The following is a 13624-nucleotide window of genomic DNA, read 5'->3' as shown; positions in this document are numbered from 1 at the left end:
ACCGATACCAAATGAGATCACACAATGGGGTATTTATACTGAGCCTGATTTCGCTCCAGATGACAGGAGCGAAACCCCATGATCACGTTTCGGGCAAAATCAACAAACAAACACTCAGGAGCTACATTACATGTATCTGATTTCGCTTCAAATGACTCACATGTCATTTGGAGCGAAATTAACATCTTAAACCCTAATTTCTGTTTTTCGACTCCGTACAATCTATCTAGACCTAAGACTCGATACAGACGTAGTTAACAGACATTCAGTGCACCAACAGTAGGACCGGCCCATAAGACTTATCAACCTAGGCTAAGGCCTAAAGCCACCAAAAAACAAGGGCCTCCAATTTTATTTCATTTCATATATTAGACTTGTTTTTTGCCATTTAAACAACGTTTCTAGGCCCAAGATTTAGGATTTACCCTAGGAGTCTGCATTGTCCACGCACACAACACATCAACCCTCGTTACTTGCGGCGTCGTTTGAGTAACCAATGTGAAACTGATTGCGGATTGAGCGAAATTAGGGCCAAGATTAGGAAAAATCATCGCTATGGTTATTCAATGTCTCAAATCTCAATCTTAATTCCTTTATACCAATTAAATAGAGTCCTGACTTTTTAGTTCGTTTAGCGCCTCCAAAAACATTGGAACGGCCCTCTATCTAACATATATAATTTCGACACATATTATCAGCTGTCCTATTATTATTATATCCTTGGGAACTAATACCACTATGATAAAGTACATTCAATTCGTACATATGCATTTTATTATGACTAATGTATGAAATATATTATCACACAAATCAAAATCCATCACCATTTCTTAACCAATAATTGTAATCGAATATAGCCGCACCATCAGGAACATCTTTCATCACCCATTCGTGACCTTTAGGATAATATATTCCTGTACGAGGATGTGGGATCCAGCAGCTTTCTTCATGTTCCTTGCAACTTTTATCTTGTGGTTGTACCTTAGGTTCTAATGATTGTACTTCATGTTCATCATCATAACATTCGTCCCATCTAGCCACCTTGTTCATGCAACGTACCACAACACCTTTGGGAGTCATACTATTAGTCCTCCTCCTGCATGTGATAAAACCAGAGTCTCGTTATTTGATAATAAAGAAAAACGATAAACTTACTTAGGTTCAATCCTTAGGAGGTGTAAGTATTTAAGGGGAAAATTAGCCGTTCAAAAAAATCAATCTGACAATTTTTAAAATTATAAAGATGGTTGTAAATTTCGTTTGTGGGCGCTAGTTAGACAGCGAGAGTAAAGTAAATTGAAAACGCTAATCGTTAGCACCCAAAATGAAAGAACATGATTGATCCCCTCACGGATACACTTGATAGATAAGATAACGACTGAACACTAAAGTAAGAACGAGATTGAGCCAAACCTAAGGAGTAAAGTCTTTATGGTCGTTGCAAGTCCGCCTTTTGTCATGGTTCAGAAGGTTGGAAACCGATGAAGAAACTAGTATGAGTAACTAGGGATGATGGACGAAAAGGTTTAATCAAACCTTCTTATATAAAGGAAAAGTGTACGGATGGAACATAAAGAACAAATTCTCATTTTTAGTTATCATAATTCTACAAGTTCAAGAATATAGCACATGTAGTTTTGCTTCCATTATATGTGGACACTCTTTGGAACGGGTTAACGTGAAGGAATGTATAATCTTAGGGGGTGTTTATTATATTCTGCTGGGATAAATGGATATGTGCATAATGTTTTTTGTTTTATTTTACATAGAGTAAATTACCTTTTTAGTTCTTGTGTTTTATTCGTTTTAAACATTTGAGTTTAAAATCAAAATGTTTAACGCTCTGAGTCTCTAGACGTTTTTTATTAACCATCTGAATACTTTTGAGTCCAAATTTTAACCTTTTGAGTCCAATTTTTTTAACAAAATTGGACTCAAACCGTTATAGAATGAACGAAATTGGACTCAAAACGTTATAAAATAAATGACTATGGACTCAGGGCGTTAAACGTTTTGATGTTGAACTCAAATGGTTAAAACCACTAAAACACATGGACTCAAAAAGTAATTGACTCTTTTATATATTTTATGGTTTTCATCACTGGTTTTGTGTCAAAATAAACTTTGATTATTGATCAGTCATTTAAAGGGAATCAAGAAATCTAGTCCTAGATTTTATCTCATCGATCTCATTCAAAGAAGATATATGTTTCACCTTTTGGTTTTCCGAAAAGCACTTTGATTATTAATCGTTCTTTTTTCTTTTAAAGAATCAAGAAGTCTAGTCCTAGGTTTTCGTTTCAAATTCTTATGTATTTTTTAACGGAAAACGAATCCTCTAAATAGGCTACTGACGAAATTCACCACATTGGGATACACTCGTCTCCGAACTGGGGAAGACCCTCACCTAGGGCAGAAGCCCGTGAACACTCGCCCAAAGGCACGACAGTGCGGTGAGGTAAAACTCATTCAGTTCAAAGATCGAATTAACGATCGCCGCCTACTCGCCTAGTCTCCCATCATCAAGTGCCACTGAAAACTAATGGGGAGAAGCAGGAATTGAACTTGGGTCTCTTAGAAACCCAAGTCTCTCCCTTACCACTCCAACAATGGTCATTGGCCAAATTCTTATGTTTTGATTACCAATGATTATAAAAATAAAAAAAAAAACAAAAAAAAACACTCTTACATGTAATTTCTCCACGTATTATTATTGTTTTTTTTTCTAATAAAATTTGTCTTTCAAAAGCCTAGTGGGATAAGGCTTATGATCAATAGGTCATGGGTTCGATTCCCACAAGGGGGTTTTCCCAGATTTATTGGGTTTCCTCCTGAATTGGTGTATAGGCGTTATTGCCTAGTGGAGATGGATATGATCGGGTGGTTCCGCTAGTGGCACGATGACACTCTAGTGGTCCGTCAGTGATCCAAATCTGCCGTTCAAAAAAAAAATTTATTTGTATACGATGGTATCGATAAATCAAATACCTAATTTATGGGTTTCATGCATCAAGAATGACATAAAATTATCATGTAATCCAATGCTATTTATCATAACTTGAATGAGTCAAAGTTAATGATGAAAGCAAATAACCATTTTTTAACGACAAATATCATTAGAGCAAAAGCATAACTAGCAAGCAAGACGCTAAAGCACTAACAACATAAATTTACATCAATCCTTTCACTGTAAGCTCTTAAAAGGGATCTCTTCTCTATTCAAAGAAACCCCAATGATCTAAACTTCTCCAGCACCCTTCTAGAAATATTAATCCGATTTAACAATATAATAGTATGATGTATTGTTGAAGGTAATAACTTTAGGTCGAATGAAGTGGGCATTCTCTAGACAAGAATACAAAATTCATTTGTGTAACAAGGTTTAAAGGGATTTCAAAAATCTAGTTTCAACAAAAATTAATAAATTAAAATGAAACCAATCAATATATGGCGGAAACATCGAGGTGCAATACATGCATGATTGCTTAGGTGCTGTTTGTTTTTTGGCCAAAAGCACTTCTGGTCACTTATGTCTGTGTCGCGCAGACCTTTGAGTCCTGCAGCTTGTTTATTTTCCAGAAGTACTTCTCACCTTTTACCTCTTCCCCACCTCGTTCCCACGCAGACATAAGCCCACCTCTTCTCACCTCTTCTCTCTTTCAAAACACAGACCACTCTCCACTGCCACATCTCCGCCACCACCTCCACCACCACATCCCCGCCACCACCTCCACCACCACATCTCCGCCACCACCTCCACCACCACATCTCCGCCACCACCTCCACCAATACTCGAAACTCCCAAAATTTCCGATCTAAAACTCGAACCCGCGAACCACCTCCACCATCTTCAACATCAACAGCCACAGAATCATCATCTTCATCAACAGTGAGTCACCATCAACATCAATTTTTCTGAAAAAAAAAAAAAAGATGAAAGAGACGGGGGTTTACCGGTGAGACTTGTCGGGTCAAACAACTGTGCCGCCGCCGCGTGTGACGGTTCTCTCCTATCCTTTTCTCCTCGTCTGTTCTACTCCCTCTCTCATTCTTCATACGCTGTATGCCACCAACAAAGGGGGTGGCCGGTTGTACTCTGTTCTGGTGGGGGACCAAGGTGAAAGAAGGAGATTAGGGGGGTGGGTTCTTGGAGTGGGGGCTAGGGTTTGCGGTGGTGCTTAGCTTCGCGACAGGAGACAGGGGGTAGTGGTGCTTGACGGTGGTTGTTGGTTGTGGTGGTGGCAGGTGGACGGTGGAGGAGGTGGTGGCAGATGGTTGTGGTGGTGGTTGTAGATGAAGGCAGAGAGAGAGAGGAGTGTTCTGTGTGTGTTGTGAAGCGGTTTTTGTAGAAGTAGAAAAAACAAACCCTCTTCTCCTTACAGACTGCAAACTTTTGGTCCACCTCTTCTCATACAGATGCTTGTAGATGTGGTCTGCAGACTGCAAACCTTTTGGGTCTGAAAAAATAAACACCACCTTAGAGGGTGTTGGGTTTAGTTTAAAAATGATTTATTGACTTATTGGTTTTTTCAAAAAGCCAATAAGTTAAAAAAAACTGTTTAGCAAAGCCACAAAACCATACTTTTTAAATAGCTTTTGTCTTTTTAACATAAAATTACAAATCCAATCTTACCATTTAAAAACATAAAAACTTACCGGTTCCTGATAAAAATAAGAAGACTATATTGGTGGTCTCTATCATATGAGAAAAAAATGTGTAAAAAGTAATCTCTACCAAAGAAGTTTAGCAAAAACATTTGAACATGCAAAATAAAGCCTATTTAGGGTGGAAGGAGTGCTTCTCAAATAGGGAGTGGTAAATACTTTTATTATCCAATAATCTTATGTCATGTCAACTCTCCTCTTCACTTCCTATTTTGCACTCAATCACTAGGGGTGCTCAAACACATGGAGAGTGGTAAACAATTTCTCTTAAAAAGTGTGATTAGTTAAAAGGGATTGGGGCCCACCATTAACCTCCTTTTTCTCCTCTCTATCTTCTCTTCCCACATTGGTGAGTACTCACCACAAACATCACTCACTGCTCACCGATTTGAGGATGGCAGCCCCTCATCGTGCGGCAACCCAACACCCTGCAACCACTTTCAGATTACGCTCCTTCCACCCTTAACCCTCAAACAACCCCCAACCCCAAAAAAAGGACATATCACACCACACTAGCTCCTATCAATTACTATCAGAATATAGCTTTGTTTGAAGTTCATTTGTCTTTAAACTTGTAAAAACATTATATTATATTATATTATATTATATATATATTTAAACGATAAATTGTAACTTTATTTTTATAATAATATATAATTTTTTGTTATTTTTTATTTAATAGTTTATTATTGTATTTACTTTTAATAACATATATTTTAGTTTTTTCGTTTTTTAAAACCATATATTTCCTTTACCATTCTTTTAATAATATTTTTTTTTCTTTTTTAAGAACATGTATTAATTTATCAATTAATTTGATACTTCTTTAATAATTTATTTTTATAACTTTTTTTCTAAAAACTTAAGTACATAGTTGTGCTTAATTTTTTTCCCTCGACATTCCATTATAAGTTTTGTTAAAAACAAATTTGTACTCAAAATAAAGTATTTATTTGTAATCATAAATGGTACGATGATAAAGTAAACCGCTCTAATGGTTTGTCTTTCTAAACAAAATGCTTTATTTTCAAATCACGTTTGTTTAATACTATCATTTGCTTTGCTCGATTTCACCATAATGCGCAACTTTAAAAAACTAGTATAAAATTATGTTTAGAAAATAATTTCAAACCAAAGGGTTTGTAGTCTAGTAATGCTAAGGTGTAGAGTGTGACAACTGTCAAATTTGCATGCATCCGTACAATTATTAAATGATGTTTAGTGCTTAATAACTGTGCTAAATTACAACTGATGACTTAAACTACTTTCTGATTACTGTATCATTCTTACATGTGTATCACATATTACATATTGTTACATCATTTTTACATGCAAACTTTAGTGACATAAACGATGCACAAAGCACGGTTAGCACAGTTAGCGGATAACTCAGAAAATTTCTGACGATGTTCAGTACATAGACAGATTATGTTTGAGACCCAGTATGAGCCAGAAACCAAGTTCTACACTAGTATGGTGTGTAGGAAAGTAAGGATCACAAAACTGCTTCACTAGGTGATAGTTAAAGTGCCGGTAAGTGCCTAAAAACCACTTAAAGTGCAGAATTCTGCATATTTCAGCAAAATTCAGTAATTTAACAAGCTAGTTACATGCAAAAATATGGCAAAATGGTCCTGAATGCTTTCCTAAGTGTCGGGAATCAAAAGTATCACAAAAGGGTACTTAAAGATCACTAAACGGAATAGTTTGACACATTAACGAACCGGTATCTAACCGAATAATCGGACACTACCTGAAACACCAAAATTATACTAGAAGCATTGTTTTATTATTTCTAAGCTAGTTATGATCCCCGAACACCCTAACATACTATATGCCACATGTTACACTTAAACACTAAACATTATACTTAACCCCCCCCCCATGCTAGTAATCGGCCACTAGGTGGCCCACTCTCAAGATTTGCTTAATCTTCTCATAATCTTATTTGATCTTGCTTGGATATGCTTAGGATCTTGCTTGTACTTTTGAGAACACATGAACCAATGGATAAATCTATAAGGTGGGTATAAGAAACCATCACCATCATTCTCATCACCACACTTCACCACAACTTTCTCCCTCTCCTCCCTCCTTCTTCTCGGTCGAACCCCAAACACACCACCATCATCATCATTTGTTCATTCCAAGTGGTACTCAAGGTGTAAGGAGCCATATAAGAAGGTTTGGTGGTCTTGGATCTTGAAGGACCTCTTTTGCTTGCTTTTATCCACCATCTTTGTCACCTTCATCTTCAAGAGTTCACCCCTAGCCTTGTGCTAGTTGTAAGACTCTCATAACCTTTGTTACTTCTAATTTTGATTGGTTAAAAGATGATATATTGATTATCTTGATGAACACTAAAAGACATAATCATAAATCTCTAACATAAGCTTAACATATGATGAAATATTGATGAAACTATGTTGTTTAGTGAATGTATGATCTTTGATTGTTATTTACTTGAGATTATGATGTTGATCGTCATAAGGAGCTTGCTAGATTGTGATTAAACACATAATCTAGCAAGAGAGAGGATGATTATGTGATAAAACAAGATGATCATCCTCATATATAAGCATGAACTTGAAGAATAAAGTGATTTCTTGAAAAATAATAAACAAAGTGAGTTAGTAATCTCATGGATCTAAGATTCATGAGTAGTTTTCCAAAAGAACCAAGTTCAAAATATGACTTTTAGAAGATCTTGGTTCTCACTTAAATATACACTATTTTTGGTAATAAAACAAGTGTAGAAACACTTGAGAAACAAGAAGATTTCACAAAGAAACGTTTTTTTGTAAAATATGTTTACAAGTTGTAAACACCCAAACCTTCCAAGAATGAGATTTTTAAAGTAATAAACACACTTTAAAGGGTAACTAAGTCTACTAAACATACTACCAAGTTACTACAAGTTTTTATGAAAACTCAAGTTCATGACTATTATGTAAAATGCAATATTTTGGCACTTGGTAAGTGAAAGTTGTTTAGGGTTGATTGTTGATTGCTTATGATGATTTTTGAAACGAAAATGATATGCTTAAAAAACATGGACACCTCCATTTTTAGGGGAAACTATGGCGAAAGTTTCTAAAAATACAAATACTTAGAAAAATATTTTCTAAACAAGTATGTACAAGTGAGTTTTAACCCTGGTTTTCAATATAAACTTTGCCATAGATTTTGTTACAAAATACAAGTATTGGAGGTTGGTTTTTATAAATAAAAATGGGTAAATATATATTTAGAATATATATGTATATTAAGATACTTGTGTGAATATTTGTATACTTGGTGTAATAGTTATGTTATTTTAGGATTTAAAGTAATATAACTTAACATAATACCAAGAATTTACAATCCAAAACAATACCAAAAATCACAAGGAATAAATATATAAGTTACGCACTTAAATATTGAGAAACCGAACACAAGAACGTAACTTACAAAATATCCCGGAAAATACCGTTATAATATATGTTTGGTAACTATTATTTTGGATACAAGAAATGAAAATATGATTTTTGTAAATATTACAAAGTTATATCATATTTTGACAAGGAGAAAAATATATTATTTTTGGGAAATAAAAATATATTTTCTTAGAATATTTAGAAGATATATGATTTTTTGGGAAAAATATATATTTTCTTGAAATACATTACTTTTGGGACAAAATAAGTATATATGATGTGCACAAAATGCAACATATAAATTACATCAATTGTGGCATAAAACTAACCCTTTTTTAGTACTAATGTTGGAAAAAGTGTGTTTTTGTCTTCCTTTTGTATTTTCAGGATTAAATGAGCTCAAATAAACAAAAGAAGCAAAAAGGCAACTAAATCTAACATAAATACAAGAAAAGGAACAAACGTGGCATGCCCGACCTCCCCGATAGCATCTTTCCAAGCAAAATAAGAGAACAGAAGGCTGAACACGCCCCGTGCTCAATGAGCACGGGGACGTGCCCAAGTGTCAGCAGAAAAGACAAAGTTGTAGAAGCTTCTATCGCCCACCACGGGGCCGTGCTCAGCGGATACGGGGTCGTGGTCAACTCTAAGATTCGCAGGATCTAGGGAAATCTTGATAGTACAAATACGCTTCTGCACACGGGGTCGCGCCCAGCGGACACGGGGGCGTGGTCAACTAATGCATACAAACTACAATTAATGAAGAAAAAGAAGAGGATGGACACGGGGCCGTGCCCAATGGACACGGGGCCATGTCCGAGCTTCTGTTCAGCCTATAAATAGGAGTGCTTGGATCACTTGCAACTCATCCCATGGCACACCACCTCTCTCACACTTCACCAACCACCCACCACCATCACAACACCATCATCCACCACCATCATCCATTGTCCAACATAGAGTGTGTGAGTCGTCTCGGGATCCAAGATTGATCGTAAGAGTTCTTGCCAATCAAAGGCCATGTTTGCCTAAGTCTCTTACATCACTTGGTGAAGACAAGTGTTTAGTGTAATACTTTTTATTTTTAATCTTTTCGCACTTTTTATTTGGTTATGTATTAATGACTTTAATAACTAGTTTCTTATGTTGAAAGTGATTCTTCCTTATCGTTTGTCCGTGGTTTCTTGGCATTATTTTACTGTCTATTTAAAATAAAAGATTTTCACCATTCATATCTCCACGGTCTATATGGAGATATGTTGGCTACCTGGTCGGGGGTTAAGGGAACGGTTTGGTAAGAGTCTTGCCATTGCTTAGTGTATAGATCCTGCAAAGGACCTAGGTCAAATTTAGTAGGACCTCCTTCAATACCCACCGGTATTGGATGGCGGGGGTCCAAACTCTTTGATCTCCTCATAAGTTAAACTACTATTAAAACTTTAACTCGGCTACTTAGGACTGTATCTCTGCTGACTCAGAGTACTTAGCCGAGGGTAACGTCACCTTCAAAAGAGGGGCCTACCACATTATGCATTAATAACTTAATTAATTATCTTTCAATAATCTGACCCTTTAGGATTGTATCCTTGCTGACTCAAACTACTGGGTTGAGGGTAACGTCACCTTCAAAAGAGGGGCCTACTACAATAACTAAGATAATCTCTTAAACAGTGCAAAAGTGCGGAAATAATCAAAGGTTACACTACACACGAGTCGGATCTAAGTGATTCATCTTGTCTATCTGTTTTTACTTTTATTTTACTTTTCAGTATTTTAGTTAGTTTTATTTTTCTAGTTTAAAACCTTTTTCTAACTTTTTGATTTGATTAGACGTTGAGGATAAACCGGTACTAAAAGATCTTGTGTTCTTGGACGACCTCGGTATCTTACCAACACTATACTACGTCCACGATGGGTGCACTTGCCCATATGTGTGTTTAGTGTTAGTAAATATTGTGTTTTATAAATTTAAAAACTTGGCTAAAAAGTGTAAAAGGGCTTAAAATATATACCTAAAATATATAGCACACCACACGCACATCAATATATATATTTTCTAAAGTGAGACTTGAAAATATATTGTTTTGGAAAGATATTATTTTGAACTACAAATACAAGAATACGAAAATACATGTATGAAATACCCCCATCCTTGGGAAGGAAATACGAAAATAAATACTTGAGAAGTATTATTACAAAGTATTGTTTAAACAATTATTCCAAAACTGAATATAATTTAAAGTTAAAATAATTTATTTTAACAAGTAATTATAAGTTGGAATAATATTGGGAACATAAGGAACGTAACTCAAAGACGTAAATACAAAGGCAAGGCACGGCCCGTTAGTCTAATAGACATTAGTACATGTAGGGAGTCGTGTTCGCTGAGGAGATTTGGGTTACGATTCTGAAGACGCAAAACAGTGAGTTCATGTCCTCCTTTTCTTCTAACTGTTTTCAGTTTTATAACTTCGGGAGTGATATACATGTTACAACTGTTTACAACTTTTATACATGGTATGATTAGCTAAGGAGGGTTACTGCTTGATCATGTGAAAGGTGGGTATAGCACTTAAGGCCATTAATCCTCGTAGTAGGACCGAGTGACATGAGTGATAGATCTATTTGAGTGTAGCGAGCCCACACCCATGAGGACCAGGGTGGCCCATGTGGTGACTATGTCCACATACTAATGCCTTGGCAAAATTCTGCTAGGTTTGAGTTTTCCTGCACCATTTCACACATACCATTGGCCTTCAAACCATTGGTGATCTGTTTTTCCTTATTGCTACATAACAGGGACATACATACATACATACATACTTTAAAGGTTTATTCATACACATATTGATGTATGTAAAATGCAACATATAAATTACATCAAATGAGGCATATAACTAACCCTTTTTAAGTACTAATGTTGGAAAAAGTGTGTTTTTGTCTTCCTTTTGTATTTTCAGGATTAAATGAGCTCAAATTAACAAAAGAAGCAAAAAGACAGCTAAATCTAACATAAATACAAGAAAGGGAACAAAAGTGGACTGCCCGACCCCTCGACAGCATCCTCCCAAGCAAAACAGAGAAGGCAGAAGACTGAACACGCCCCGTGCTCAGCGAGCACGGGGCCGTGCCCAAGAAGCAGCAGAAAAGACAAACCTATAGAAGCTTCTATTGCTCACCACGGGGCCGTGCCCAGTGAACACGGGGGCGTGCCCAAAGTACTGCAGGCGCATTAATTGTAATTGCGAATTACAATTAATGAAGAGAGATAGTGTCAGACGGGCACGGGGCCGTGCCCAGCGGACACGGGGCCGTGCACAGGCTTCTATTCAGCCTACAAATAGGAGTGCTTGGAGCCATTGCAACTCATCCCTTGGCACACCACCTCTCTCACACTTCATCCACCACCCACCACCATCACAACACCATCATCCACCACCATCATCCATTGTGCATCATAGAGTGTGTGAGTCGTCTCGGGATCCAAGATTGATCGTAAGAGTTCTTGACAATCAAGGCCATGTTTGCCTAAGTCTCTTACATCACTTGGTGAAGACAAGTGTTTAGCATAATACTTTATATTTTTAATCTTTTGCACTTCTTAATTGGTTTTGTATTAATGACTTTAATAACTAGTTTCTTATGTTGAAGGTGATTCTTCCTTATCGTTTGTCCGTGGTGTCTTGGCATTATTTTACTGTCTATATAAAATAAAAGATTTTCACCATTCATATCTCCACGGTCTATATGGAGGTATGTTGGCTACCTGGTCGGGGGTTAAGGGAACGGTTTGGTAAGGGTCTTGCCCTTGTTCAGCGTTTAGAGGTCCTGCAAGGGACCTGGGTCAAATTTAGTAGGACCTCCTTCAATACCCAAAGGTATTGGATGGCGGGGGTCCAAACTCTTTGATCCCCTCATAAGTTAACTACTATTAATACTATAACCCGGCTATTTAGGACTGTATCCCTGCTGACTCAGACTACTTAGTCGAGGGTAACGTCACCTCCAAAAGAGGGGCCAACCATAATTTGCATTAATAACTTAATTAATTATCTTTCAATAATCCGACCCTTTAGGATTGTATCCTTGCTGACTCAAACTACTGGGTTAAGGGTAACGTCGCCTTCAAAAGAGGGGCCTACTACAATAACTAAGATAATCTCTTAAACAAGTGCAAAAGTGCGAAAATAATCAAAGTTTATACTAACACACGAGTCGGATCCAAGTGATTCATCTTGTCTATCTATTTTTATTTTTATTTTATTTTTCAGCATTTAGTTAGTTTTATTTTCTTAGTTTAAAAATCTTTTTCTAAGATTTTGATTTGATTAGACGTTGAGGATAAACCGTTACTAAAAGCTCTTGTGTCCTTGGACGACCTCGGTATCTTACCAACACTATACTACGTCCACGGTGGGTGCACTTGCCCATATGTGTGCTTAGTGTTAGTAAATATCGTGTTTTATAAATTTAAAACTTGGCTAAAGTGTAAAAAGAGCTTAAAATATATACTTAAACATATACACACTAGCACGCATCAAGTTTTTGACGCCGTTGCCGGGGACACAAGGATTTTAAGAAAGTTAGGAATCAACGTCCTAATCATTTTTTTTTTATTTTCTCTTTTTAATTTTTAGGATTTTCTTAAATTTTCAGCTTCTGCAGAGCTCAGCACGGGCCGTGCCTGGTCGGACACGGGTCGTGCCCAGCAGTGTTACTGGCAGTTTTTAGTTTTCCGAGTTACAGAAGGCTGACCACGGGGCCGTGTCGGTGCAACACGGGGCCGTGTCCAACTCTCTAGTAACAGCGATCCGGAAAACAATCACTGTAACTCCAACCACGGGCCGTGTTCACTGAGCACGGGGCCGTGGTGAACCTTCTGACCAACATTCTTTTCTGTTTTTGTTGCAGGACTTGGAACCAGACGCCACCTCTACGTAGTGTATGAGTTCCAGTTCTAATAAAGACATAAAAGAACCTCTAGAAGAACCCGAACGCTTTCTCAGAAAAAGGCTAAAAGCTAAAACCCAAGAGAAAGTTTCGGGGAACCCACTCCCAATGGCGGACCAACGTACCCTCATGGATTATCTACGACCCACCGTAGGTAATCTCGGCGCCGTTATCAATGCATCGAATGTTGAAGCCAATAACTTCGAACTTCGGCCGCATTTGATACAGATGCTTCAAAACTCTGCAACCTTCCATGGGCTTGCGGACGAGGATCCCCATCTACATATTACTAATTTCTTAGAAATATGTGATACCTTTCGGATCAATGGAGCATCAAATGACGCCATCCGCCTCCGAATGTTTCCTTTTTCACTAAAAGACCGAGCAAAAGCTTGGCTTAACGCCCTCCCAGCTAGATCGGTAAACACCTGGGATGAACTAGCCCAAAAATTTCTATATAAGTATTTCCCTCCCGCTAAAACGGCTAAATTAATGACTGAAATTAATACATATTCACAAGAGGACGGGGAATCCTTATATGAAACTTGGGAAAGGTTCAAGGAGCTATTGCGAAAGTGTCCACATCACGGCGT

The 13624-nt window shown here is 37.2% G+C and overlaps 1 protein-coding gene and 1 non-coding gene across 2 annotated transcripts; both read right to left on the bottom strand.

The window, feature by feature from the left end:
* Positions 1–315: 315 nt before the first annotated feature.
* Positions 316–1548, bottom strand: LOC110915899. The gene is made up of 2 exons (XM_022160644.2): positions 1414–1548; positions 316–1096 (listed from the first exon to the last, which is right to left on the bottom strand). The coding sequence occupies exons 1-2, from the start codon at positions 1458–1460 to the stop codon at positions 811–813; spliced, it is 333 nt and encodes a 110-aa protein (XP_022016336.1). The 5' UTR covers positions 1461–1548; the 3' UTR covers positions 316–810.
* Positions 1549–13517: 11969 nt separating this feature from the next.
* Positions 13518–13624, bottom strand: LOC118488637. Its single transcript, XR_004885181.1, has one exon. It is a non-coding gene; the product is annotated as a small nucleolar RNA R71 (small nucleolar RNA).

Source organism: Helianthus annuus, chromosome 16 (assembly GCF_002127325.2).
Source record: "Helianthus annuus cultivar XRQ/B chromosome 16, HanXRQr2.0-SUNRISE, whole genome shotgun sequence".
In the NCBI taxonomy this organism is placed as follows: Eukaryota; Viridiplantae; Streptophyta; class Magnoliopsida; order Asterales; family Asteraceae; genus Helianthus; species Helianthus annuus.
This window is presented reverse-complemented; position numbering and strand designations above follow the sequence as displayed.

Coding starts and splice junctions, on each gene's coding strand:
- LOC110915899 (XM_022160644.2), bottom strand. CDS start 1,460: ATGACAAAAGGCGGACTTGCAACGACCATAAAGACTTTACTCCTTAG. Junction 1,097..1,413: donor ATAAAGACTTTACTCCTTAG/GTTTGGCTCAAT, acceptor TATCACATGCAG/GAGGAGGACTAATAGTATGA.